A 24,927-nucleotide genomic window follows, 5' to 3' on the forward strand; every position below is an offset into this window, starting at 1 on the left:
ACTAACAAGAAGACCAGTTCCCTCAGAATCAAACAACAGTACAACAAGAAAAAGGAAAATAGACCTGTTGCAAAGGCAACGCAGGAAAGTTCCCTGGGTCCTTATAAAGGAGTAGGCTGATGAAGTCACAAGTAGGAAATGAAGCAGAAGCAGGAACACCAAAGCGAGGCTTGGCTAACAGGAAGAACAACAACAGGAAAAAAGGCAGACTGGAGAGTTCACGGAGCTAGATACAGAGAAACAGTAGGTCTGAACATAAGGGCACGGTCACAACCGTGACAGAAAGGAATGGAAAACAAACATGAGGATGTTATAATGCTTTGTATCGCTCCATGGTGTGACTGCACCTCGAATATTGTGTGTAATTTTGGTCACCGCATCACAAACAAGATATAGTGGAATTAGAAAAGGCACAGAGAAGGGCAACGAAAATGATAAAGGGAATGGGACGACTTCCCTATAAGGACAGCCTAAAGCAGCTAGGGCTCTTCAGCTTGGAGAAAACACGGCTGAGGGGAGATATGATAGAGGTCTATAAAATAATGAGTGCAGTGGAATTGGTAAACGTGAATTGCTTGTTTACTCTTTCCAAAAATACTAGAACTAGGGGGCACGCAATTAAGCTACAAAGTAGTAAATTTAAAATGAATCGGTAAAAATATTTCTTCACGCAATGTGTAATTAAACTCTGGAATTCTTTGCCAGAGAATGTAGTAAAAGCAGTTAGCTTAGCAGGGTTTAAAAAAATGTTTGGACCGATTCCTAAAAGAAAAGTCCATAAGTCATTATTAAAATGGACTTGGGGAAAATCCACTACTTATTTATAGGATAAGCAGCATAAAATGTATTGTACTGTTTGAGATCTTGCCAGATACTTGTAACCTGCATTGGCCACTGTAGGAAACAGGATGCTGGGCTTGATGGACCTTCAGTCTTTCCCAATATGGCAATACTTATGTACTTATATAGGCATCACTATTGCCTTTATATGTTTCAACATTTTTATTGAAGTTTTTACAACTGACATGGATATATATAGCAAACATAAAAACAATAAAACCCCCTACTTTTCTCCCCCCTCTTTTCTACCTCCTAATCTTCCTTCTCTCCCTCCTAGTCCCCCCTCCCCCACCCGCCCCTGCCCTAGGTAGCAAAATGACATTTCAGAAGGCTTTGGCTTTGCTAGCCTTCGGAGACTAACAAAAATCCTCCCTCTACCCCCAGAATTATGGCATCTAGGTATATCTCATTAAAATATACATTTTTATCATGTTATTCAAAATTAAACTTCTCCCAGTTGGGGTTAAGGTTTGCAGATTAGAGGTTCATATCTTCAAAAAATAACTTTTACATTTGGGTGAACCATGGGCATCCCTCGCCTCCCAAGTGACCAGCTGGTGAATTTGATTTCTCCATTTCCAAAAATCCGGGGTGCATCCCCTACCCATGACTGGAGAATATATTTACGTGCAATGAGTATCATTTTATGAAAAAATAATGTTCCCCCTTTATCTTACCCACAAAAAGATTCTGTTTTGTCTAACAATTGTTCTGAGGATCCTGCAATTCTGTAACCTAAAATAACAGTCATGTAGTGTGTTACTGTAGTCCAGAATCCTCAGATTTTTGAGCATTCCCAAAATGAATGATAAAATGTATTCCCTGCTCTACCACATTTAACACACATTGTGGGCAATGTTCTACCCTCAATTTAAATAGCTATACTTCGGTGAAGTAGGCCCTGTATAATACTCTGATATAACATTCCCTGAGCCCTGCGTTAATGGTCAACCTGGGAAGGCCCTTGATGTTATTCAACATTGCGCTATTGCCTTTATAAAGTTGTTTTAACCTTTTCTGCTCAAAGTTTTGTGGTTGCTAAAGCCAGCTTGGAATATTTTTAATGTAAACACTGTAAATACCATAGAATAAAAAGGTGTTGTCATGATAACCTTCTATACACTGTCCCACCCAGTGGGCCATACAAGTGGAAAGGGAAAATCACAATGTCCCACAAGTAGGACAGTTGAGTGGAATAAGTTAAAATAGGCAACCCTTGGACTTCTCATGTAGGTGTCCAGTTATAAAATCAGGCCTGTAGAGGGTAATTTGGTAACTGGAAACCTAGTAGAGGTGTGCACCGGGATGGAGACCATCTGCAGGAATCCACAGTACTGGTGACAAAAGATCCATTTGTACCAGGGTTCATAGGAGCCAACTTTTCAAAACGATTGGGGGTGCTGAATTTTTCTTTTCTTTTTTTACAGGTGATGCATTCCCCTGCCCCCTCCCCTCCCCTGTCCCCCCTCCTCCCTCCTCCCCTGTCCCTCCCTCCCAGTTCCAGGCCTCCCTCCGAATTCCAGGCTTCCCTCCCTGCCTCTGAGTTCCAGCCCCCCCCCCTCACTCTCCCAGTTCCAGGCCAGGCCCCCTCCAAGTTCCAGGCCTCCCTTCCTGCCTCTGAGTTCCAGGCCCCCCTCACCCTCCCAGTTCCAGACCCCCTCCCTCCCAGTTCCAGGGTGGCCCCCCCATCTCCCTCCCTCCTTCCGAATTTAAAAGTCACTCATCTTACCTCCTGGTTGGAGGAGTTACAACTGCAGCAGCAGCACCCCAGGAAAAAGCGTGCAGGCAGGAGACTCAGAGCTGTTCCGTCTGCTCTCTCTCAGCTCTGGTCCCGCCCTTGCGTAAACAGGAAATGAGAGCGGGACCAGAGCTCAGAGAGACCAAACGGAACAGCTCTGAGTCTCCTGCCTGCACGCTTTTTCCTGGGCTGCTGCTGCAGATGTAACTCCTCCGATGAGGAGGTAAGATGAGTGACTTTTAAATTTCGGAGGGAGGGGGGATGCCCTGCAGGGAACTTCCGGTGGGTGACTATTGGGGGTGCTCGAGCACCCACAGCACCCACGTAGTCAGCACCTATGCCAGGGCTGGGGTGGGGATGGATCCAAACTGACTGATGAGGATGGGGACTAGATTATGGTGAGAACATTATGGACTTTAATATTTAAGAAAACTATTTACTTGTTTGTTAAAAAGTGTTTTTACTTACTTCCTTAAACATATTGGGGTTAATATTCAAAATGATTTAACCGGCCAGAAACAGCTGCTGATAGCTTATTTGGGGCTATCCGCTAATTTTCAGTGGAACTTAACTGATTATCACTGATGAAAATTAGCAGTTACTGCCTAAGTGAAAACTGGCTATTTTGGGGGCATTCTGGAGGCGGCACTTGGCCGGTTAAGTGCCGATATTTAGCACTTAATCGGACAGGGTAACCACATAAATGGGACCGCAAAAAAGTCAATCCTATCTTTATGCAGTAACCCATGGCTGGTTACATACTGAACATTGACTTAACTGGATATGTGTTAGCCAGCCCCACAAAAAACAGATATTCAATGTTGAAGCCGGGACATGGCCTGGTATTGAATATTTGGGAATAACGTCAGCATAATGCTCGCCGCCGCCGGCTGCATATTGAACCCATTCTTATTATTAACACTTTCTTGAATTTATAAGATCTGAGTACAGGAATGATAAAGAAAACTGTGGGGATGGTGAGGGGATGGTAGCAATATAATGGGAAATGGAGAAAAAGATGCAAGGATGGGGTGGGGATGGATCCAAACTGACTGGGAACCAGATTATGTCCCCATGCACACTTCTAGTACCTCAGGAGGAAAGGCACAAAGTTGCATATCTTGCCCCTATTTTATTAAGATAATTTGGGGCTCATTTTCAAAACAAAAAAAGTGCAAAAAACCTCATAAGCTGGCAGAAGGACGTTTTTCTCTCAAAAACATCCAAGTTGAAATTTTTGACACCCTGTCATTTTGTTCTATAGTTTGTCCAAACTTCAAGGGGGTGTGTTGGAGGCATGTTTTGGGCAGGACATAAGCAGCACTAAAAAACAGACATTTTTCTGCAAAAATTGAACAAAATTAAAATTTCTAGTGCCAAAATTAAGACGTTTTTGGTTAGACCTGTTTCAGTCAAGATTAAGTGTTTAAAAATTGCCCTAAATGACCAAATGATTAAGGCATAACCCCCCTTACTCATCCCAGTGGTCGCTGACTCCCTTCCACCCTCCAAAGCTGTGAAAGAAACAGTACATACCAGCCTCTAGGACAGCTTCAGATGTTATGGCCAGTCCTATTAAAGCAGCAATCAGGTCCCTGGAGTAGCCTTCATGTCAGTGCAATGGACTGTAAAGAAGGGGACCCAGGCCCATAACCCACTCTAACCGGTACACTTATGGTGGAACGTATGGGCCCTCCAAAATCCACTAAAAACCTACTGTACCCACATATAGGTGACCTGCAACCATAAGGGCTATTGTAGTGGTGTACAGTAAGATACAGTAGGTTTGTGGTGGGTTTTGGAGGGCTCACCATACAATATAAGGGGGAAATGGTGAGATGTGTACCTGGGATTTTTTACATGATGTCCACTACAGTGCCTCCTAGGGTGCCCCACTGCTCTGAAAGGATGTCTGTGTGGACAGTTTACTAAGAATGCTGGTCCCCAATACATCCCAATGGCTTGTTTTTGTACGTTTTTCCCTTGGACTTTTTTTTTTTTTTCGAAAATGTTCCTGACACTGAGCACAAAAATGTCTAGCAAATGGCCATTTTCAAAACAAAAAGTTTGACTCTTTTCTGGTTTGAAAATGTTCGCTGCTGGATTTTTGGATATTTTTCATAAAATGTCCAAAAACGGATTTAGACATCATATCGAAAATGCCCCTCCACATGTGTCTGTATGCCTCTGTAAATTACCCCAGGGAAAGTAGGTGCACACATTTGCACCGCCTCTGAGGCAGATACAATTGTGTGTATCTGTGTATTTTATATAATATGACTATTAGTGCTAATTCTGCCACCACTGAACCGATTATCATGGAAAATTACATGCTACCTTTCTCGGCACCTATTTTTTACACAGTTATACCTCCATGCAATTTTATAAGAGCCTACTAGAGCAAGAAAAACAACATTTTACATGCTCAATTCCCTTATATATAATTACCCCTTTGTACTACTACTACTTATTATTTCTATAGCGCTACTAGACGTACGCAGCGCTGTACACTTGAACATGAAGAGACAGTCCCTGCTTGACAGAGCTTACAATCTAATTAGGACAGACAAACAGTACAAACAAGAGATAAGGGAATATTAAAGTGAGGATGATAAAATAAGGGTTCTGAACAAGTGAATAAGGGTTAAGAGTTAAAAGCAGCATTGTGGGCTTTTAGCTTAGATTTGAAGACGGCCAGAGATGGAGCTTGACGTACCGGCTAAGGAAGTCTATTCCAGGCATATGGTGCAGCAAGATAAAAGGAACGGAGTCTGGAGTTAGCGGTGGAGGAGAAGGGTGCAGATAAGAGAGATTTACCCGGAGTTCCCAGGGAGGAATGTAGGGAGAGATGAGAGTGGCGAGGTACTGAGGAGCTGCAGAGTGAATGCACTTATAAGTCAATAAGAGGAGTTTGAACTGTATGCGGAAACGGATAGGAAGCCAGTGAAGTGACTTGAGGAGAGGGCTAATATGAGCATAACAACACTGGCGGAATATTAGTCGTGCAGCAGAATTTTGAACAGATTGAAGAGGGGAGAGATGGATAAATGGGAGACCTGTGAGAAGCAAGTTGCAATAGTCCAAGCGAGAGGTGATAAGAGTGTGGATGAGGGTTCTGGTAGTGTGCTCAGAAAGGAAAGGGCGAATTTTGCTGATATTATAGAGAAAGAAACGACAGGTTTTAGCAGTCTGTTGAATACTTTAGGTGCAAGAATAGCTGCTCTATGACAGTCACCCTCTCCAGCTCTTAGGATCTAGTTATAAGTGGGTTATATAAAAAAGTGTAGATTTTAGAATGGTTATACCTGTATATTTCGCTGGGCTTGTCCTGGATAAAGTTAATATTCCCCAGTGCCTGGGGAGAAAGGTAAGCCGAATCGTGCACCTCCTTCTGATTGTCAGTATTACTCATCCGCTTGATGGATGATTCCGTTCTAGATATCTCAAATCCTGCTAACTAGAGCACAAAAAAGAGAAAGAAGAGGCTGTCATGGTCTCTCCAGACCAGCTTTACCAACACAAAGCTAGATTGCCACCTTGTTTATAAATGGACTCTCCTCAAGAATGAACTGGAAGAAGATGAGTGAGAATTCAATCTATTTCTCCAAATATTTTGCATGCAAACTTGTCCTTCAGCCAATCACCCGTAGAAATCTCCCTTCATCCTCAAGTAAAGGACTTCTCCACACTTGTACTGTAGACTTGGTGTACTTAAAGGAATTTTAATATTTCATCAAGGAGACCAAGCCCAATAGCGTACATAATAGCACTACAATGCACTCTGATTTCTCTTTTGTGCTTCCCCTTCTTCAGGTCTATTTCTTTCTTCTGTTGGTATGAAATAAAACATAGACATAATGGTAGATAAAGACTAGTCTATTCAATTTGTTCCTGGTACATGATACAGACCACAATTGATCTCTGACTTTTCCTTCCCTTCTTTGTACGAAGGGATCCGTTGTGCTGATCCCATGCTATCCCAAATTCTGTTATTGTTTTTGCTACTGACACCTCCCCTTGAAGACCTTTTCATACATCCATCAACCTTTCTGTGTACTCTGTCCTTGAAAGCTAATGCCTTTATAAATTGGTTAGTCTGTCATTGTTGTTAGTCCTGACTAACACAGCGACTGCTCTAAAAGTTTATTGTAGACTTCAGTGCTCGTCACAGCACAGATACACAAAGGCTAATTATGGTTTGGATCTCAGTTCCCAAGTTGTACGTCTCTTCTAGAACACACATGTAGGGAGAAAGGTAATAAAGTATGTTAAGAGAATAAAACACAATATTTACCTTTTAATGTGCACTAAATGGCAAGCTCTTATGTTACTTTATCATGAGATACATTAAAGGTACCACAGGCTACATAATAAGATACAAACACATATGCAGTACATCTCCTGCCCAATATTCAAAGCGATTTAGCCAGCCACTGACTGGTTAAATCACTTGGTTGGAGTTAGCTGCTAATTTTCAGCAGCATTTAACTGGCTAAGTGCCGCTGAAATTAGGTTAGCACCTAAATCAAAGCCAGATATGTTGGGGGCGTTCCGGAGGCAGAGTCAGCACTTGGCCATTTAAGTGCTGATATCAGCCCTTAGGTGGCCAAGTTTACCACATAAATGGGGCTGCATAAAAGTTTGTCTTATTTTTATGCACTACTCCATGGCCACTGAAGTGATGAATATCGGCGGTTATGTGTTAGCCAGCTCAAAAACAGCCACATGTTTCAAGCCGAAGCCCAGACATGGCCTGGCTTTGAATATCCACGAATAACTCCATCAGCGGTGAGCGCCGCCTATCAGGCACCTCCTTATTATGTGAATCAAATAATGCAGCTTTTGTTTTTCCTGCCATTAAATTGTAGTCCAATTCTCCCAAGGAGCCTCTCTTAAAGGGGCTGGCACTGTAAAATAAACCTTGTTATGGGCCCCCTCCCAAAGACTCCGACCTGACATATACCCCAAGCTCCCCAGACCTTCCAAACCCTGAAGACACTAGTGTTCAAGCCCTCCCTGGACCCCTCACTCACAAGGCCTACCTGTAGAAATTGGTGGGCATGAGTTGGTCTACGAATTGTGGCACCAGAATAGTCCCCAGTCACTCCTGCCCCTGCTGATGCTGGGTTCAAAATGGTGCCGCAACCCTAGTGGTAGTCTCATGGTACTTACCTTTTGCACTTATATGATAGCCTAACTCACTAGCAGTAGACTTCTGCTAGGGATTGTGGGTCCTATTGAGCCTGGCATCCATGACCACCTATTTCTTCAATAGGCCTTAGGGAGCCCAACAGAAATGGAAATGCTTACTATCTCATATGTCTTCATGGGTTGGGGGGTATGTTTGGGAAGGGGTAGTATTTGCTAGGGAGACATGAAGGGGGACTTGGACAGTGGTCTATTTTACAGCATGATCCCTTTAAGAAAGGTTCCCAAGGGGATGGCCTAATGCTCCTAGGAAACTGAATAATGTAGCTTGCAAGGTTGATTGCATTATTCTTTTATGGTTGGCGTCTTTAACCAGCAGTACTGGAATTACTACAGGTTAGTAACTCCCATAGTAAACTAATAAGCAGTAAACTGCATATTTCACCACAGTAGCAACTTCCTCTCCTTAGTTTATTTGTGACATTTATATCCCACGTTATCCCAAACATGTTTGAGTTCAATGTGGCTTACAATAAACAGTATAAGATACATAACAAAGAATAATGCATAGGAAAATAATTTGTTGTAAGAGTCCAATTTTACAATACAGTATCATAAACATACTGGGATAGCTATGGATGTTTTAACATTTAGAAAATCTATTATGAATGAGAAATTGTACATGAAGCAAAGACAAAGTTAAAGGTAAACAGAGTACTAACCAATTCAGGTAATAATTAATTGTTTGTTCTTTGTGAGGGTTTGTTTGAATAGGAACAATTTGAGGATTTTGCGGAATCTAGTATATTTCTGTATGTTTCTTATTTAGGATGGTAAGGAGTTCCACCATTTGGTTCCTAGGTAAGTGAAATCTGCAGAGTGGACAGTTTTGTAGATCACTTTTTTTGCAATTTGGGAGGTGTAGTCTGACATAGTTTCGTGCCTCATATTTAGTGTTTCTTTGAGGTAAGTTTATTAATGGTACTATATAGTCTGGAGCTGTGCCATTTAGTATTTGAAAGATAAAGGTACATAATTTGAAGTGCAATTTGATTAATAAAGGGGAGGCACTTTCAAAATGAGTGATTTTGTATATGAACCTGGCTGCAGTGTTTTGAGCTGTTTGGAGTTTTTTTCAACAGGTACTCCATACAGCCAGCAAATATGGCATTACAATAATCAAATTGAGATAATGTTCATGATTGTACCAATAGTCTGAATGTTTCTGATGAGAAATAGGGTCTGATTCTTTTTAGTTTCCAAAGAGACCTGAAAGATTTTGGAAACTTGAGTATCAAATGTTAAATGTTTGTCTATAATTATACCTAGAATTTTCAGATTATTGTCAATGGGGAATGAAGTGCTGTCAATTGTGAAACTGTTGTAGTCGATTTGGTCAAATAGGTTGGTAATAACCATGAATTTAGTTTATTTAGCTTTAGTTTGGCTTCTGAGGCCCAGGTTTCCATCAAATTTAAGCCAAGTTTTGACTTTTGTAAGCTGTCTTGAATGTTCCTTTTGAAGGTTATGTATATGGTAACATCGTCAGCATATATGACTGTTTTGAATCCTGCTGTTTCTAGTCTGTTACCTAGTGGTGACATAGGCGGTCGGTGACTCAGATGTTTGGGGAGGCTAGGGCAGAGTGGGATGGGAGGGGCTAGGGCAGAGTGGGGAGGGGCTAGGGCAGGGTGGGAATGTGACATGGCAAGTTTTAATCCTTGGGTTGGCAACACCTGTGTGAGAACTTCTGACAATAGCAAGGAAGGACCCCTTCACTATGTCCCTCTGCCCTTGTCCCCCCCCCCCATATCTTTGTTTATAATTGTAACATACAAGCTAATTACACTCAAGAGAATTATCTGCCAAAAAAATATTGCCTCATCTCTCTCCACCCCTCAAAATCCAGCATCACCCCGTCTCTTTCCCCTCCCACCACTGTCCAGTCTTTTTCCTCCAACCTTTTATCAAGTACTACCTCATTTCATTTCCCCTTACCCTACCATCCAGCATCACCTTATCTTTTTCTGTGTCCCCCGCCCCAATATCAACCAGCACCATTATCCCCCACCAATATTCAGTCCTTTAGCCGCACCTCTGCCGGACTACTACTCAACAAGAAATACCTTCCCCTCCATGCATCCCACCCATTACCTCACTTGCTCATTCTGTCTGCCAGCCACAGACTCTCAAATTTCGAAGTTCCACACAATGAGAAACCGCGGGACCATAGCTTTCCGTGTGCCACTAGCGGCTCTGCAGGTCGTACGCATCCCCCTATGATGTCACTTCCTTTATTTTTAGGGTGGGATCAAGAGCTGCTGCGACTGGCGCTTAGAGAGCTATGGTCCCACAGTTTCACATTTTTGCGGCTACGAAGTTGAAGAGTCTGCAGCTGGCAGGTAGAGCGAGCAAGTAAGGGAGCGGGTGGAACATATGGATGGGAAGGTTGTGATATATTGTTGCCTTTCCAGAAGAGCAAGCGGACACAGGGAGGGGAAGGTAATGGTTGGGGCTGGGGAGGCTTAGCCCCCCCCCCGGCGCCACCGATCCCCCCCCCGCCATTTCCGGACCCCCCCCCGCCACTGCCAGACCCCCCCCTCGCCACCAATGACACTCTCCACCCCCTCCCGCCGCCGCCAACCCTCCCCCGCTGCTGTCACTTACCTTTGCTGGCAGAGGACCCCAACACCCCGCCAGCCGAGGTCCTCTCTTCCATGCAGGTTGCAAGTTGCAATGCTTCCTGTTCTTCTGAGTCTGATGTCCTGCACGTACAACGCGCAGGACGTCAGACTGAGTTCCAAATTCTGAGTCTGATGTCCTGCACGTTGTACATGCAGGACGTCAGACTCAGAAGAACAGGAAGCGTTGCAACTTGCATCCTGCACGGAAGAGAGGAAGAGAGGACTTCGGCTGGCGGGGGCTTGGGGTCCCCCGCCAGCAAAGATCGGCGACGGGTTGGTGGCGGGCGTGCGGGAGGGAGGGGGAGGTGGAGAGGGTCGATGGTAGGGGGGTCCAGGGCGAAATCTGCGGGGGCCCAGGCCCCTGTGGCCCCACGCAGATACGCCCCTGGTTTCAGCCTTGCTTTATTGATCAGGCCCGATATGGTCCATGTTTCGGCGAAAAACGCCTGCATCAGGGGTCTAATAATAGTATCTGAATCCAAGAAAATAAATCAACCAGTGCTGAAAAACACCCTTGTCTTTAAAAAGGCAAATCTGCTGGAGACTTAAATGGAATGGCGCCAAATGGAATAGCATATGAATAGCTTCTCATGAGCATCATTCTTGAACAGTTTTTGCTTTGCCTTGAGAACAAACCAGGTGTTTAATCCATGTGCCCACAGAAGTTCTTTATTTATATCACATCACCAATACAGTTTTTGTGCTGTTCCATTTGGTGTCATTCCATTTAAGTCTCCAGCAAGTTGAGGTCCAAAAAAGCACTTATATTAATTTGGACAGTCAATTATGAACATGAATACTTTTCATGATCAATACTATTTTAAAAGATTTGAATCTGGCAAACAGCATCCTTACCTTCACACAATACCGTAAGTCTACCAAGAATTTAGAACTAGTAATGTTCCCATGGACTACAGACTTCTCTGTTGTCTGGTGTAACCTGCATCCAGTTGGGATGAATAACAAAAAAACATTTATATTGAACAAACTTCAAAAGGTTATGCTTCTCTCCTCTCTTCTGATGGAAAACTGAGGTAAAAGACACATTTTATTACTTTGAATTATTTAATGGTTAGATCTATAATCTAGTTGAATTGAAGTCCCCAACACAAAGTCCTATTGTTGATCAGAGATCACCATTTTTACCACTACTTTTAGTTCCTGGGACTATACTGCCATTCCTCTGGGGGAAACAGATGAAAGTCCTAGTTAGAGAATGAAATCATCACTAATACTTGTCTGTGCCAGGTCCATTAGTGTAAATTGATACAGGGCTGGCAAAACATTCATTATTTGCCCTTAATGCATAATATATTAGTGCAACATAACAGGGGCGTAGCCAGAAAACAGATTTTGGGTGGGCCTAGGCAAGAAGTGGGTAGGCACCAAGTGTTCTCCTCCCCACCCAACCACCACCAAAAAGAAATCTCAGCTCGCAGGAAATTGCTTCTTTCCACCTTGGCAGTCTGCAGCACGCATGCGCTGAAAACTAAGCATGTGCAGGTGCTGGTATCATGGAGAATAGCATTTTCATTACCATCAGGAGGAAGTCTTCAGCTGGTGGAGCTTGGGATTCCCCACCAGCTACCGCTAAATGTGTGCTACTGTTGGGTGGGCCTGAGCCCTAATTGAGTGGGCCCTGGCCCACCGAGGCCCACCTGTGGCTATGCCACTGCAACATAATAACAAGATACAAAGCAAGTAGCTCATTTTGCACAATGAATAATAGAACATGCATTTAATTTCACATGTTGCATTATTCATGGAATGAAAACGTCACCTTTCAGGTGGCATTATGTTTCCCCCGCCGCCGCCCCCACTGTTGTTTCCAGCACCCCCCTGCACAGTGCAAGCCCCCGGGCCTACCTTGAAGGGCCCTGGTGGTCTGGCAGCCTCTTCTGGGGACAGGAAAGAACTCCACTTTTTCTTGCCCACTGCCACTGTTCTACCTGGTGCTGCTGTTTCTTCTTAATGGCTGTCGAGACTTCCTGCAGCAGTCTTGTGGGTCTCAGCAGTCATTTTGAAGATGTGGCGATGCCGGACAGAGCAGCGCAGTGGCAGGAAAAAGTGGGGTTCTTTTCTGCCCCCCGAAAAAGCCACTAGCCGACCAGGGCCCTTCAAAGTAGGCCTTGGGGGAGGGGGGCTGTAGTGTATGTGTGTGGGGAGGGGAGAGGCACTGGGTCCCCCAGACCCTTTCAGGTACTGCCTGATTGCCCATATGATCAGTTCACCCCTGCCTTTAGGAGAGGGCTGTGGAGAAGAACATTTCCACAGGGGAGTAAGGCTTGTGAAGGACAGATGATCTGTGGTTGGGGAGGGATGCATTGATGAGAGAGTTCAGGCTTTGCAATGGATTTCTATGGGTATACAACTCTAGTCTTCAAGGGTCAGAAATAGGTCTGGCTGTCAGGATAAACCAAATCTGTTCGATAGTCAAAGCAATTTAAACGGCCCAGAGAGGCTCTTGGCTGTGTATATTGCTTGTACACGGCTAACTGCGAATATTCATTGCTGTTAATCCTGCTGAATATTCACAATTAACACCTGAGCTGAAACTGGCTAACTTGTGATTATTGCAGGGGCAGAGTTGGCAGTTATGAGGTTAAGTGCCGATATTCAGCCCTTAACCGCATATGATAACCGCGTAAATAGAGGTCCTATTTTTAAGTGGTTCAGCTGAACATTGCACTTAACTGCATAAGTTTTAGCAGCCAACGTAACTGAACATGGCCCAGCACTGAATATACGGGAATACAGCTGGCAGCGGACATAAAAACTCTGACCGTCACTGGCTGAATACGGGCTGGAATATGTATATTAGCCTGAATCTTACTAAATTTATATCATATACATATCAATTATTAATATCATAAAAACCAGACTGAGCATGCACAAAAAGTGCAGCCATTGGCAGCTGGAAAGGAGGCCGTTGACTGCTTCCTACTTGGGCAATTCAGGCAGCAGATCTCATTTGCTAGCGGGGATTGGGCATCCCCGCCAGCAAAGTTAAGATTAACATTGCAGTCCCCCAAGTCCACTCTCTAAAATCCAATGCTGGCTATGCCCCTGCTCTGCAGAATATCCAGTCCATCACAAGCAATTAAATAAATCAGATATAGTCAAATCACTGAAACAGTAAGTTAAGCATGTATTGGAATACCAGCATTGAAATCTCTTATTTCCATGGTGTTAAATTTGTAATACTGTCTATTTAAACAGTAATCCAATACATCAGGGAGAAAGACTGACTAATTACAGTGAACTCTCTACTGTAGACCTAAAACAGATAATTGAGATGCTCAAGCTAGTCAGGACTCACAATAGATGACCAAATAGATCTAGGTCAATAGTACTAGGGTGAGTCAGTGCTGGTTTTTCAGTCCTCTGCCAGTGAGTGTCCATTTAGATTTTTATGCCTGTTTTTCTTTGGCTGCAAATTATGTTGTCTAGTACCTGTAGAGGCCAAGAGCAGCCCCCTCGGACATCCTGATATAAGTCTCCCAGGTCAGTCCCTGCTCCTTCTTCAGCACCTCTCGTATCGTGCCTCTTTCACAGTACTCCATGACAATGGAGAATGAAGGAGGTGCACCTACGGAAATACAAAAGTCACAGTAAAGCCCTATATTTGTTCATATAAGCAGAGCCACCTACGAGGAAACAGTGAAGAAACTGACCCCAATTTGAGTAACTAACTAACTGCAGTGAAGGCCCTCCAGCAGTCCAAGAAAGCAAACAGGCAGCTGGTCCATAATGGCCAGACCAGCAAGAAAAATGAGCAGACTGATGAAACAGAAGACAGGAAGCCCATAATGTAATCCAACAATTTATTAGCAACAACAGCAGTGAAAGAGTAAAAACAGAGCATGACGTTACCAAGTTTCACTCATAGGGGCTGCGTCAGAGGCCTATAGTACTATAAATCAGAATAAATATATAAATACCACATTCATAGCTAAAATCAATGAAAAGCATAAATAATTAAATGAATGAATAAATAAATAAATACATACATACTTAAAAACATTTCTACCTTTTTTTGTTTTTAGTTTTTAACCAGACTGGGTTCAAGCCATTTCCCAACCTATCTGGGTATGTATAGCAATTGATAGTCTCACTAGCTTGTATTATTCAACTGTAACATTTAATTTTGTTTCATGAACCTTCTTATTTGATACTTAAGTTCCATTAGTCTGTATTATTTAATAATTTTTTGATACGTGGGTTTTAATTCATTTTGTACTCTAGGTATGATGTATTTTTATGCTTTTAAGTACAGTGGATTCCGGTTAATTGTGACACATCAGAACTATAGTACATTGCCCCAATTAAGCGGCTGCCCCGAAAAAAACGAACTTCACATGTTACTGTTTAAAAAAAAAAAAGCCAAAATCAGTACAAGTGATAGATAAAAGTCAAAACAATTATTTATTGTCCAAACACATTTGTTCGGTAACACAAAAGTTGAAATAAAGGGAAAGAAAATATTTGAATTTGCATAAATTAAAAGAAAAGTTTCTCATTCAAAACAGCATTAACATTGGAGGTATTGATCGCATACCTTGACGAGCTCTCTTCATTGACTGCAGCTGGACAAAGTCGGCACAGGTCTCTAGAGCAGTAACTGGACTGCCTTAATTGCCTTCCTGCATGAAAAAAAGTTTTAATCCACTTGCCTGCCTGGTGCGAAGGTGGCGGACCTCAAGCGTCACCTAGATAGGATTTTAGATAGTGCTGGGGAGGAGCCGGCTGTTTTGGTACATGTGGGTACCAATGACATAGGAAAATGTGGGAGAGAGGTTCTGGAAGCCAAATTTAGGCTCTTAGGTAGAAAGCTCAAATCCAGATCCTCTAGGGTAACATTTTCTGAAATGCTACCCGTTCCACGTGCAGGGCCCAAGAGACAGGCAGAGCTCTGGAGTCTCAATGCGTGGATGAGACAATGGTGCAGGGAGAAGGGTTTTAGATTTGTTAGGAACTGGGCAACATTCTGGGGAAGGGGGAGCCTATTCCAAAAGGATAGGCTCCACCCTAACCAGGGTGGGACCAGGCTGCTGGAATTGGCATTTAAAAAGGAGATAGAGCAGCTTTTAAACTAGAAACAGGGGGGAAAGCCAACAGTTGCTCAAAAGCGCATGGTTCAGGATAAGGTATCTTTCAAAGATATCAATTAAACAGGGACGATAGGGTATCCTGATAGTGAGGTTGCAAAAGAGACCGTAGTAGATCAGGTGTCCTTAAATAAAAATAAACATCAGACAAAGGATTGCAAATTAATACTGTCAAGTACTAAGCATGATGTATAAATAGGAACAACAAACATACTTTGAAATGTCTATGTGCGAATGCCAGGAGCCTAAGAAATAAGATAGGAGAGTTAGAATATATTGCACTAAATGAAAAATTAGATATAATAGGCATCTCTGAAACCTGGTGGAAGGAGGATAACCAGTGGGACACTGTCATACCGGGGTACAAATTATATCGTAGTGAAAGGGTGGATCTAATTGGTGGAGGGATAGCATTGTATATTAATGAGAGCCTTGAATCAAATAGATTGAAAATTCTGCAGGAAACAAAACACTTCTTGGAATCACTGTGGATTGAAATTCCATGTGTAAAGGGGAAAAGGATAGTGATAGGAGCATACTGCCATCTGCCTGGCCAGGATGAACAGACGGATGCAGAAATGTTAAAGGAAATTAGGGACGCAAACAAACTGGGCAACACAATAATAATAGGTGATTTCAATTACCCCGATATTGACTGGGTAAATGTAACATCGGGGCATGCTAGAGAGGTAAAATTCCTTGATGAAATCAAGGACAGCTTTATGGAGCAGCTGGTACAGGAGCCGACAAGAGAAGGAAAAATTCTAGACCTAGTCCTTAGTGGAGAGCATGATCTGGTGCGGGAGGTAATGGTGCTGGGGCAGCTTGATAACAGTGATCATATTATGATCGGATTTGATATTAGCTTTGAAGTAAGTATACACAGGAAATCAAATATGTTAGCATTTAACTTTAAAAAAGGAGACTATGATAAAATGAGAAAAATGGTGAAAAAAAAAATTTAAAGAAGCGGCTGCGATGGTCAAAAATTTACATCAGGCGTGGATGCTGTTCAAAAACACCATCCTGGAAGCCCAGGCCAAATATATTCCGAGTATTAAAAAAGAAGGACAGAAAACCAAACGACAGCCGACGTGGTTAAAAAGTGAGGTGAAGGAAGCTATTAGAGCTAAAAGAAAATCCTTCAGAAAATGGAAGAAGGAACCGACTGAAAATAATAAGAAACAGCATAAGGAATGTCAAGTCAAATGCAAAGCGCTGATAAGCGAGGCTAAGAGGGACTTTGAAAAAAAGATTGCGTTTGAGGCAAAAACACATAGTAAAATTTTTTTTAGGTATATTAAAAGCAGGAAGCCAACAAAAGAATCGGTTGGACCGCTAGATGACCAAGGAGTAAAAGAGGCGATTGGGGAAGACAAAGCCATAGCGGAGAGATTAAATGACTTCTTTGCTTCGGTCTTCACCGAGGAAGATTTGGGTGGGATATCGGTGCCAGAAATGGTATTCGAAGCTGACGAGTCGGAGAAACTTAATGAATTCTCTGTAAACCTGGAAGATGTAATGAGGCAGTTCTACAAATTGAAGAGTAGCAAATCTCCTAGACCGGATGGTATTCATCCCAGAGTACTGATAGAACTGAAAAATGAACTTGCGGAGCTACTGTTAGAAATATGTAATTTATCCTTAAAATCGAGCGTGGTACCAGATGATTGGAGGGTGGCCAATGTAACGCCGATTTTTAAAAAAGGTTCCAGAGGAGATCTGGGAAATTATAGACCGGTGAGTCTGATGTTGGTGCCGGGCAAAATGGTAGACTATTATAAAGAACAAAATTACAGAGCATATTCAAAAGCATGGATTAATGAGACAAAGTCAAAATGGATTTAGTGAAGGGAAACCTTGCCTCACCAATCTACTACATTTCTTTGAAGGGGTGAACAAACATGTGGATAAAGGTGAGCCTGTTGATATTGTGTATCTGGATTTTCAGAAGGCGTTTGACAAAGTACCTCATGAAAGACTGCAGAGGAAATTGGAGAGTCATGGTATAGGAGGTAGTGTTCTATTGTGGATTAAAAACAGGTTAAAAGATAGAAAACAGAGAGTAGGGTTAAATGGTCAGTATTCTCAATAGAGAAGGGTAGTTAGTGGGGTTCCCCAGGGGTCTGTGCTGGGACCGCTGCTTTTTAACGGATAGGGAGCCAGTGAAGGGTCTTGAGGAGAGGAGTAGTATGAGTAAAGCGACCCTGGCGGAAGATGAGACGGGCAGCAGAGTTTTGAACCGACTGGAGAGGGGAGAGGTGACTAAGTGGGAGGCCAGCAAGAAGCAGATTGCAGTAGTCTAAACGAGAGGTGACAAGGGTGTGGATGAGGGTTTTGGTAGAGTGCTCGGAAAGAAAGGGGTGGATTTTACGGATGTTGTAAAGAAAGAAACGACAGGTCTTGGCAATCTGCTGGATATGAGCAGAGAAGGAGAGAGAAGAGTCAAAGATGACCCCAAGGTTTCGAGCTGAGGAGACAGGGAGAATGAGAGAGCCATCCAGTATTTCTCCCCCTTGCCTTGCCATGCAAATCAAAGAGTAAAAGATGCAAAACCACAGTGCTCAGACGTGCTGTCAGCCCTGACACAGCTCTTTTGGGCAAAACTTGGCCAAGTCGGGCACTGGTTTTACCCCATTCACTGCTGTTGTTGCTAATAAATTATTGGATTACAGTTTGGGCTTCCTGTCCTCTGTTTCACCAGTCTCCAGAAGTACAATCCAGAAGATTTTGAGCAATAGCTTATATGCAATATGGCAGATTTTGTTGGTAATTTTATTAATTTATTTATAACATTTATACCCCACATTATCTACTACTACTACTACTTATCATTTCTATGGCGCTTCTAGACGTACTCAGTGCTGTACATTATCCCGAACATACTCGAGTTCAATGTGGCTTATAATAAATAAAACAAGCACAGTAACCATAAATGTAAAATAAGAGACAGATATGAACTAAATAATAGAACATTGTTAGTTAGTAATGAACTATGATACTCTGTCAATGGGTAGGAATCTGTCAAAGAGGAAAGCTTTCAGTGTTTTGCAAAAAGCCAACTATCAGGTTGACATTTGATTGCAATAGGCAAAGAATTCCACCATTTAGCACCTTGACATCTAAAGACAACAGAGTGAACCAACTTACAATGCACATTCTTGCAATTTGGGAAGTGAAGTGTTAATATGGGTACTCCAGGCCTAATGCTGGACATGACCTGAGACCCTATATGAAGCACCCTTTATGAAGCTGCATGTCTGTGTGTAGCTATGCCTCAAGGTTAAAAGGCTGAGTGGAACAAGTTTGCACTTGCTCTGCACTTGCTAATAGTGAAAGCAGAACTGCTCAAATGAAATCTGCTACAGAGCTCAGATGTTAATTGTTTCTTTGCAATAAAACATGAGATAAGAACATGACTGATAGCTACTGAGCATGACTGTTGGCTACTGAGCAATGTTACTAAGGAACTAAAATATCTGTTGTTAAGAAGAGGGCCATATAACCAAAATGGAATTTTGGGGAATATGGAACAGAGCAAAGATAAACAAAACTTGTCGTTGAAAGAGCTAACACAATTGACCCTGAATACACAGAAAATGTGATAATTTATTGTGAATTATAATTATGAATATAGATTACATAAGAAATAAGTACAAATAAACAGGAATACAGATGGTTTGAAGAAAGAACTTGAAACTATCATGAAACTTGCATTAGGGGGACTTTGAAAAGGTGGAGCAAATGATGCAAAATGACGAGGCTTCAATAGACTTCAATGTAACAGAGAAAGCATATAAGATGTAACCAAATCAATAGGAATCAGAGATGTATTACTGCGTGTTCACGTTCTTGTGGCTGGTGTAACTATCTCTCTGAGAAAAAACCTGAGGCCTGTGCTGATTGACTTGCCTTGATTTGTTACTGCCTAACCTGAAATAGCTATCATATGCTCAATTGGTAAGCTAATAAAAGAAACTTTTTCTCATATGATTAGAAACAGCCTTCTGTGTCTGTCTCTCCTTCTTTACAGTGGTGTTTCTGGGGGGGCTGGCACCCAGGGCGGATCGCCGATGCGCCCCGCCCCCCAGGTGCAGCGCGGACCCCCCCCCCCCGGCAAAAGGACACCCCCACGAAGGAACCCCCCCGCCGGGTGCATGCCGCTGGGGGGGGGGGGGGGGTGCCGCGCGCGCCTGCCCTCCGTTGGTCCATGCTTCTTCTCTGCTTCTTCCGGGGCAGAGAAGAAGCATGGACCAACGGAGGACAGGCCCGCGTGGCACCCCCGCAGCGGCGTGCACCCGGGGCGGACCGCCCCCCCCTAGGAACGCCACTGCTTCTTTATAATATATAATAGAAATTCTATGTACTACTGTGGTGGACACTGTTAGATAAAATAGATTTGTATTTATTTATTTACGAGGGAGAACAAATATAATGGAGTCTGGGGCCTTGTGCCCCTATTTACAGAAGCCTATGATAGTCCCTGGATCCAAAAGCTACATTACATAGGGGAATGTTTATTAAAGACTGCATGCAATCTGGTGTCATGCCATATTCATTTATTTGTTCTTATATCCCATATTATCTGAAAATTAATTTCAGTTTAATGTGCCTCACATATAATATTTAAAAGACAAAAATACAGGACTTGAAATAACCCTGGTTTTGATAGGTAACCAATCCAGCTTATATAGTAAAGGAGTGGTTCTATCAAAGTGCAATGCTTTGAGGACGTCTAGCTGCATTATTCTGGGCCATTTGCAATCTCTTTAGGACACCCTGCTTACATCCAGCATAGATGGCACTGCAGTAATCAAACTGAGTTAAAACAAAAGATTGAACTAGCAACCTAAAGATGTCACGTGAGAAATATGATCTGATTTATAATAAGTATAGTAGCATTAGCCGAATATAAATGCTCAAACTTTCCAGAATCTGACATGTTTGAATAATATTGGTATTGGCTGGCACAAAATAAAACTGAACATGCTATTAAGTTCTATCAACTACAGTGATCCTAGGAACCCTAAGGGAGAACTGATAGCAGAAGTTGCATCTGCTAGTGGGTAAACAGGACCTAAATTATGCTTTAGAACAGGGAAAAAGATTGTTTAATTCAGTGTGCATGTTTTAAAGGTTTGAAAAGAAGGAGTAAGACTGTTTAATGCTGTGCACAATTATGTTCACATGTCTTTGAAAGTTAAAAAAAAGACCGACTGATATTCAAAGCAATTTAAGCAGGCAAGAGAACATGAGTAGACATACTGGGTCAGACCAATGGTCCATCTAGCCTAGTATCCTGTTTCCAACAGTGGCCAAGCCAGGTCACAAGTACCTGGCAGAAACCCAATCATGGCAACATTTCATGCTACAAATCCCAGGGCAATTCCTCCTATTTGTTTTAAAAGTATTTCCATGTAACTTCCTCAAGTGTCCCCTAGTCTTTGTACTTTTGGAATGAGTAAAAAAATCAATCTACTCGTTCTACATCACTTAGGATTTTGTAGACCTCAATCATATCTCCCCTCATCCATCTCTTTTCCAAGCTGAAAAGCCTTAACCTCTTTAGCCTTTCCTCATTCGAGAGGAGCTCCATCTGCTTTATCATTTTGGTCGCTCTTCTTTGAACCTTTTCTAATTCCGCTATATCTTTTTTGAGATATGGCAATTAGAACTGAACGCAATACTCAAGGTGCAGTCGCATTATGGAACCATACAGAGGCATTATAGTATTTTCAGTCTTATTCACCATCCCCTTTCTTAATAATTCCTAGCATCCTGTTTGCTTTTTTGGCCACCGCTGCACACTGAGCAGATTTCAACATATTATCTACAATGACTCCTAGATCTTTTTCTTGAGCGCTGACCCCCAAGGTGGACCCTAGCATCAGGTAACTATGGTTAGGACTATTCCTTCCAATGTGCATCACCTTGCATTTGTCCACACTAAATTTCATCTGCCATTTGGATGCCCAGTCTTCCAATTTCCTAAGGTCTTCCTGCAACATTTTATAGCCCGCACGTGTTTTAACAACCTTGAATAATTTATCTGCAAATTTAATCAACTCACTTGTCATTCTGAATTCCATATCATTAATAAATATGTTAAATAGCACTGGTCCCATTTGTTTGTATAGCACATGGTTAAGCCAGTGGCGAAAGAGTGTTGTGGAGTTTTTTTTTTTGAAGACACATGATTGACACAGTTCCCTCATTATACAAAAGGCTTGCCCTTTGACAAAGAGGTGTCGCTGTAATACCTGATGTCTTTTTTTCTCCACATTTTGTGATTGTTAGAAATTGTATTGCCCAGGGGCAGCCATAGTTGCTTGCAAACAGATTGTATATAAGGTAGAAAGAGATATACATATTTTTTGTTGATAATAGATTCTACCTATTCCGTTGAATTAGGGTAATTGAAATCACCCATTATTATAGTGCTGCCCAATTTTCCAGCTTTCCTAATCTCTAATGTTCTACTCAATGTGGAAACTCAAACGCGTGAAACAATTCTTCCTGGGAAAAAATTTCGCAACCTGATACAATCAATGGTACTAAGCCATGTAGACTACTGCAATGGAATTTATGCGGGATGCAAAGAACAAACCTTAAAGAAACTTCAGACCGCTCAAAACACGGCACCAAGACTCATCGTCAGAAAAAACACGATTCGAAAGCAGAAAACCCCTCCGTGAAAAACTACACTGGCTCCCAATCAAAGAACGCATTGCCTTCAAAATCTGCACTATGGTTCACAAAATCATCTACTGCGAAGCACCGTGATACATGACAGACTCAAACGTACCTAAATCTCCACTACCCAAGCTGCAAAGGACTTAAATACAAATCAACTTACGCATCCAGTTTTTCCTACATCAGCGCACAACTGTGGAACGCACTACAAAAAGACTTGAAAACTACATACGACCACTTACACTTCAGAAAAACACTTAAGACCCACATGTTTAAAAAGGCATACCCTACCGACCCAAAGTAAATGCCTGATCTCTGCGACACAACAACACTAAAGTTCGTAATGGTCATCACACAACTCTCCTACTGTACGATTCCTTTATGTGGTCCTACCACATGAACCTTATCCTACCACAACATCACATCGTATTTGTTTACTCCGGAGTCTGAAAACAGCTCTCCAGCACTATGTAAGCCACAATGAGCCTACAAATAGGTGGGAAAATGTGGGATACAAATGTAACAAATAAATAAATAAACACTTCTTCATCCATCTGTTCATTCTATCCTGGTGGACGGTAATACAGCCCTACAAGAATACTCCTTTCCTTCACACATTAAATTTCTATTCCTAATGATTCCATGCTGCTCTCTGTTTCATGTGGAATGTTTACTTTATTTGACTCAATTCCCTCTTTAACATATAGTGCAACCCCCCCTTCAATTTGATCCTATCATTGCAATACAATTTGTACCCTGTTAACACAGTGTCCCATTGATTATCCTTTTTCCACTAACTCTCTGAGATGCCTATTATATCTACCTCATCATTTAGTGCTATATACTCTTATTCTTCCACCTTATTTTTTATGCTTCTAGCATTTGTATACAGGCACTTCAAACTGCTTTTCCTTGGACCTACAAGCTGCTTTGAAGTTAAAGGGGCTAATGTGCATCCTTTATCCTGCTGTCTCATTAACCACACCAGGCTTACTTTCAGCAATTTTGAAACCTCTCTACTGGGATTCCCTAAATGTCCTGTTTCAATAGTATCCTTCAAGGATACTCCACACCGAACCATGTCCTCCTGGGCAACTGTTGCTTCCACCCCCCCCCCCCCCCCCCAATTCTAGTTTAAAAGCTGCTCTAGCTCCTTTTTAAAAGTTAGCACCAACAGCCTAGTTCCATCCTGGTTAGGTGGAACCCATCCTTTCAGAAGAGTCTCCTTCTTTACCAGAATATCATCCAATTCCTTACAAATCTAAATCCCTCATTCCTACATCATTGTCTCAACCATGCATTGAGACTTTGGAGCTCTACCTACCTTTTGGGTCCTGCGCATGGAACGGGGTGCATTTCTGAAAATGCTACCCTGGAGGATCTGGACTTCAGCTTTCTACGTAAGAGCCTAAATTGGCTTCTAAAACTTCCCTCCCAAGTTTTTCTTTGTCATTGGTACCCACATGTACCAAGACAGCAGGTTCCTCCCCAGCACTATCTATGATCCTGTCTTGGTGATGCGTGAGGTCTGCCACCATCACACCAGGCAGACAAGTGACAAGGCGAACCTCACGTCCACCAGCCTCCCAACTACCTACATGCCTAATGATCAAATCACATATTCTCAGTGCGAAAGGATAGTGCATCCCCTGGTGGGCAAGTCCTGACTACAGGAGTACTTCCTACTTCATTGGGGTGATGCTGTCCTTTTAGGCGATCTCCCTCCTCCAAGGCAGCACAGGGGCTGCCAAACTGGCTGGAGGTGGGACTTCTCTACAACATCCTTATAGGTCTCCTCTATGTACCTCTCTGTCTCCCTCAGCTCCTCCAAATCTGCTACTCTAGCCTCAAGAGAACAAATTTGTTCTCTGACAGCTAGGAGCTCTTTGGATCGGGCACACACATATAACCACTCACCAACTGGGAGATAATCATACATGTGACACTCAATGCAAAAGACTGGATAGCACCCCTCTCACTGCTGGACTGCTTTCTCCATCTTAGTAAGTATTTTTGAGATTTTCAATAATTTAAAATTTGCTAAATTATTAAGTGTATTAGTCTAATATGAAAAACTCTTTAGCTTATATGGTATATTATGTGATGTATTTAGTGATTTCATTTTAAAAAGTAATGAAATATAATGGAAATTCTATAACAGCACTCCTCCCTTGTTATCCTAATTAGAATAACTGACTATAAATGAAGAGTAGTGCTAGGGATGGGCGGGAGTTGGGGGAGGGTGGGTGAGATTGAAGACTAAACTAGGTCCTGCTGTGCCTTCTAGAGGCTATCTGTTAATACTGTAGGCTGTGGCAAAAAGTTCACACTAGCTCAGTAATCAGATTGCCTTTAATAACCTTTGCAAATATTCTACTTCCTCACACCTTAATTAACACCTAATCAGGTCAGTAGCAGTGCTACCTCTCCAGTAGTCAAAATATAGAAAATAACTGTATTTTAGAACAAAATGTGAGCCTTGCTAAGCTGCTACTATCCTTTTTAATGTTCTTTGGCTGTTAAGTTTCTACCATTAAAAAAAGTTTCAGTTTAAAACTATGGGAAAGGATTGTACACAATGGAAACTAAATGCTTGCTGACTGAACTAGGCCCTGCTGTACCTGTTAGAGGCTATCTCTTAATGTTGTGTACAAAGTTTAAGTTTTAAAACTGGGGGGAAAAGGTTATGAAGACTAGTTGATAATGTTTGCTTTTT

The 24,927-nt window shown here is 42.3% G+C and overlaps 1 protein-coding gene across 5 annotated transcripts in view; it reads right to left on the reverse strand.

The window, feature by feature from the left end:
• The window catches only part of MLKL (mixed lineage kinase domain like pseudokinase), a 190,597-nt gene that overhangs the window by 30,632 nt on the left and 135,038 nt on the right, over positions 1–24,927 (reverse strand). For all 5 annotated transcript variants that reach the window (XM_030203626.1, XM_030203629.1, XM_030203625.1 and 2 more), the window contains exons 6-8: positions 13,864–13,999; positions 11,266–11,350; positions 5,884–6,035 (exon numbers count right to left, since the gene is read on the reverse strand). In XM_030203626.1, coding sequence (XP_030059486.1) covers positions 5,884–6,035; positions 11,266–11,350; positions 13,864–13,999 — 373 coding nt within the window. The remainder of the gene's footprint in view (positions 1–5,883; positions 6,036–11,265; positions 11,351–13,863; positions 14,000–24,927) is intronic.

The sequence above is a fragment of the Microcaecilia unicolor genome, chromosome 5, assembly GCF_901765095.1.
Source record: "Microcaecilia unicolor chromosome 5, aMicUni1.1, whole genome shotgun sequence".
In the NCBI taxonomy this organism is placed as follows: Eukaryota; Metazoa; Chordata; class Amphibia; order Gymnophiona; family Siphonopidae; genus Microcaecilia; species Microcaecilia unicolor.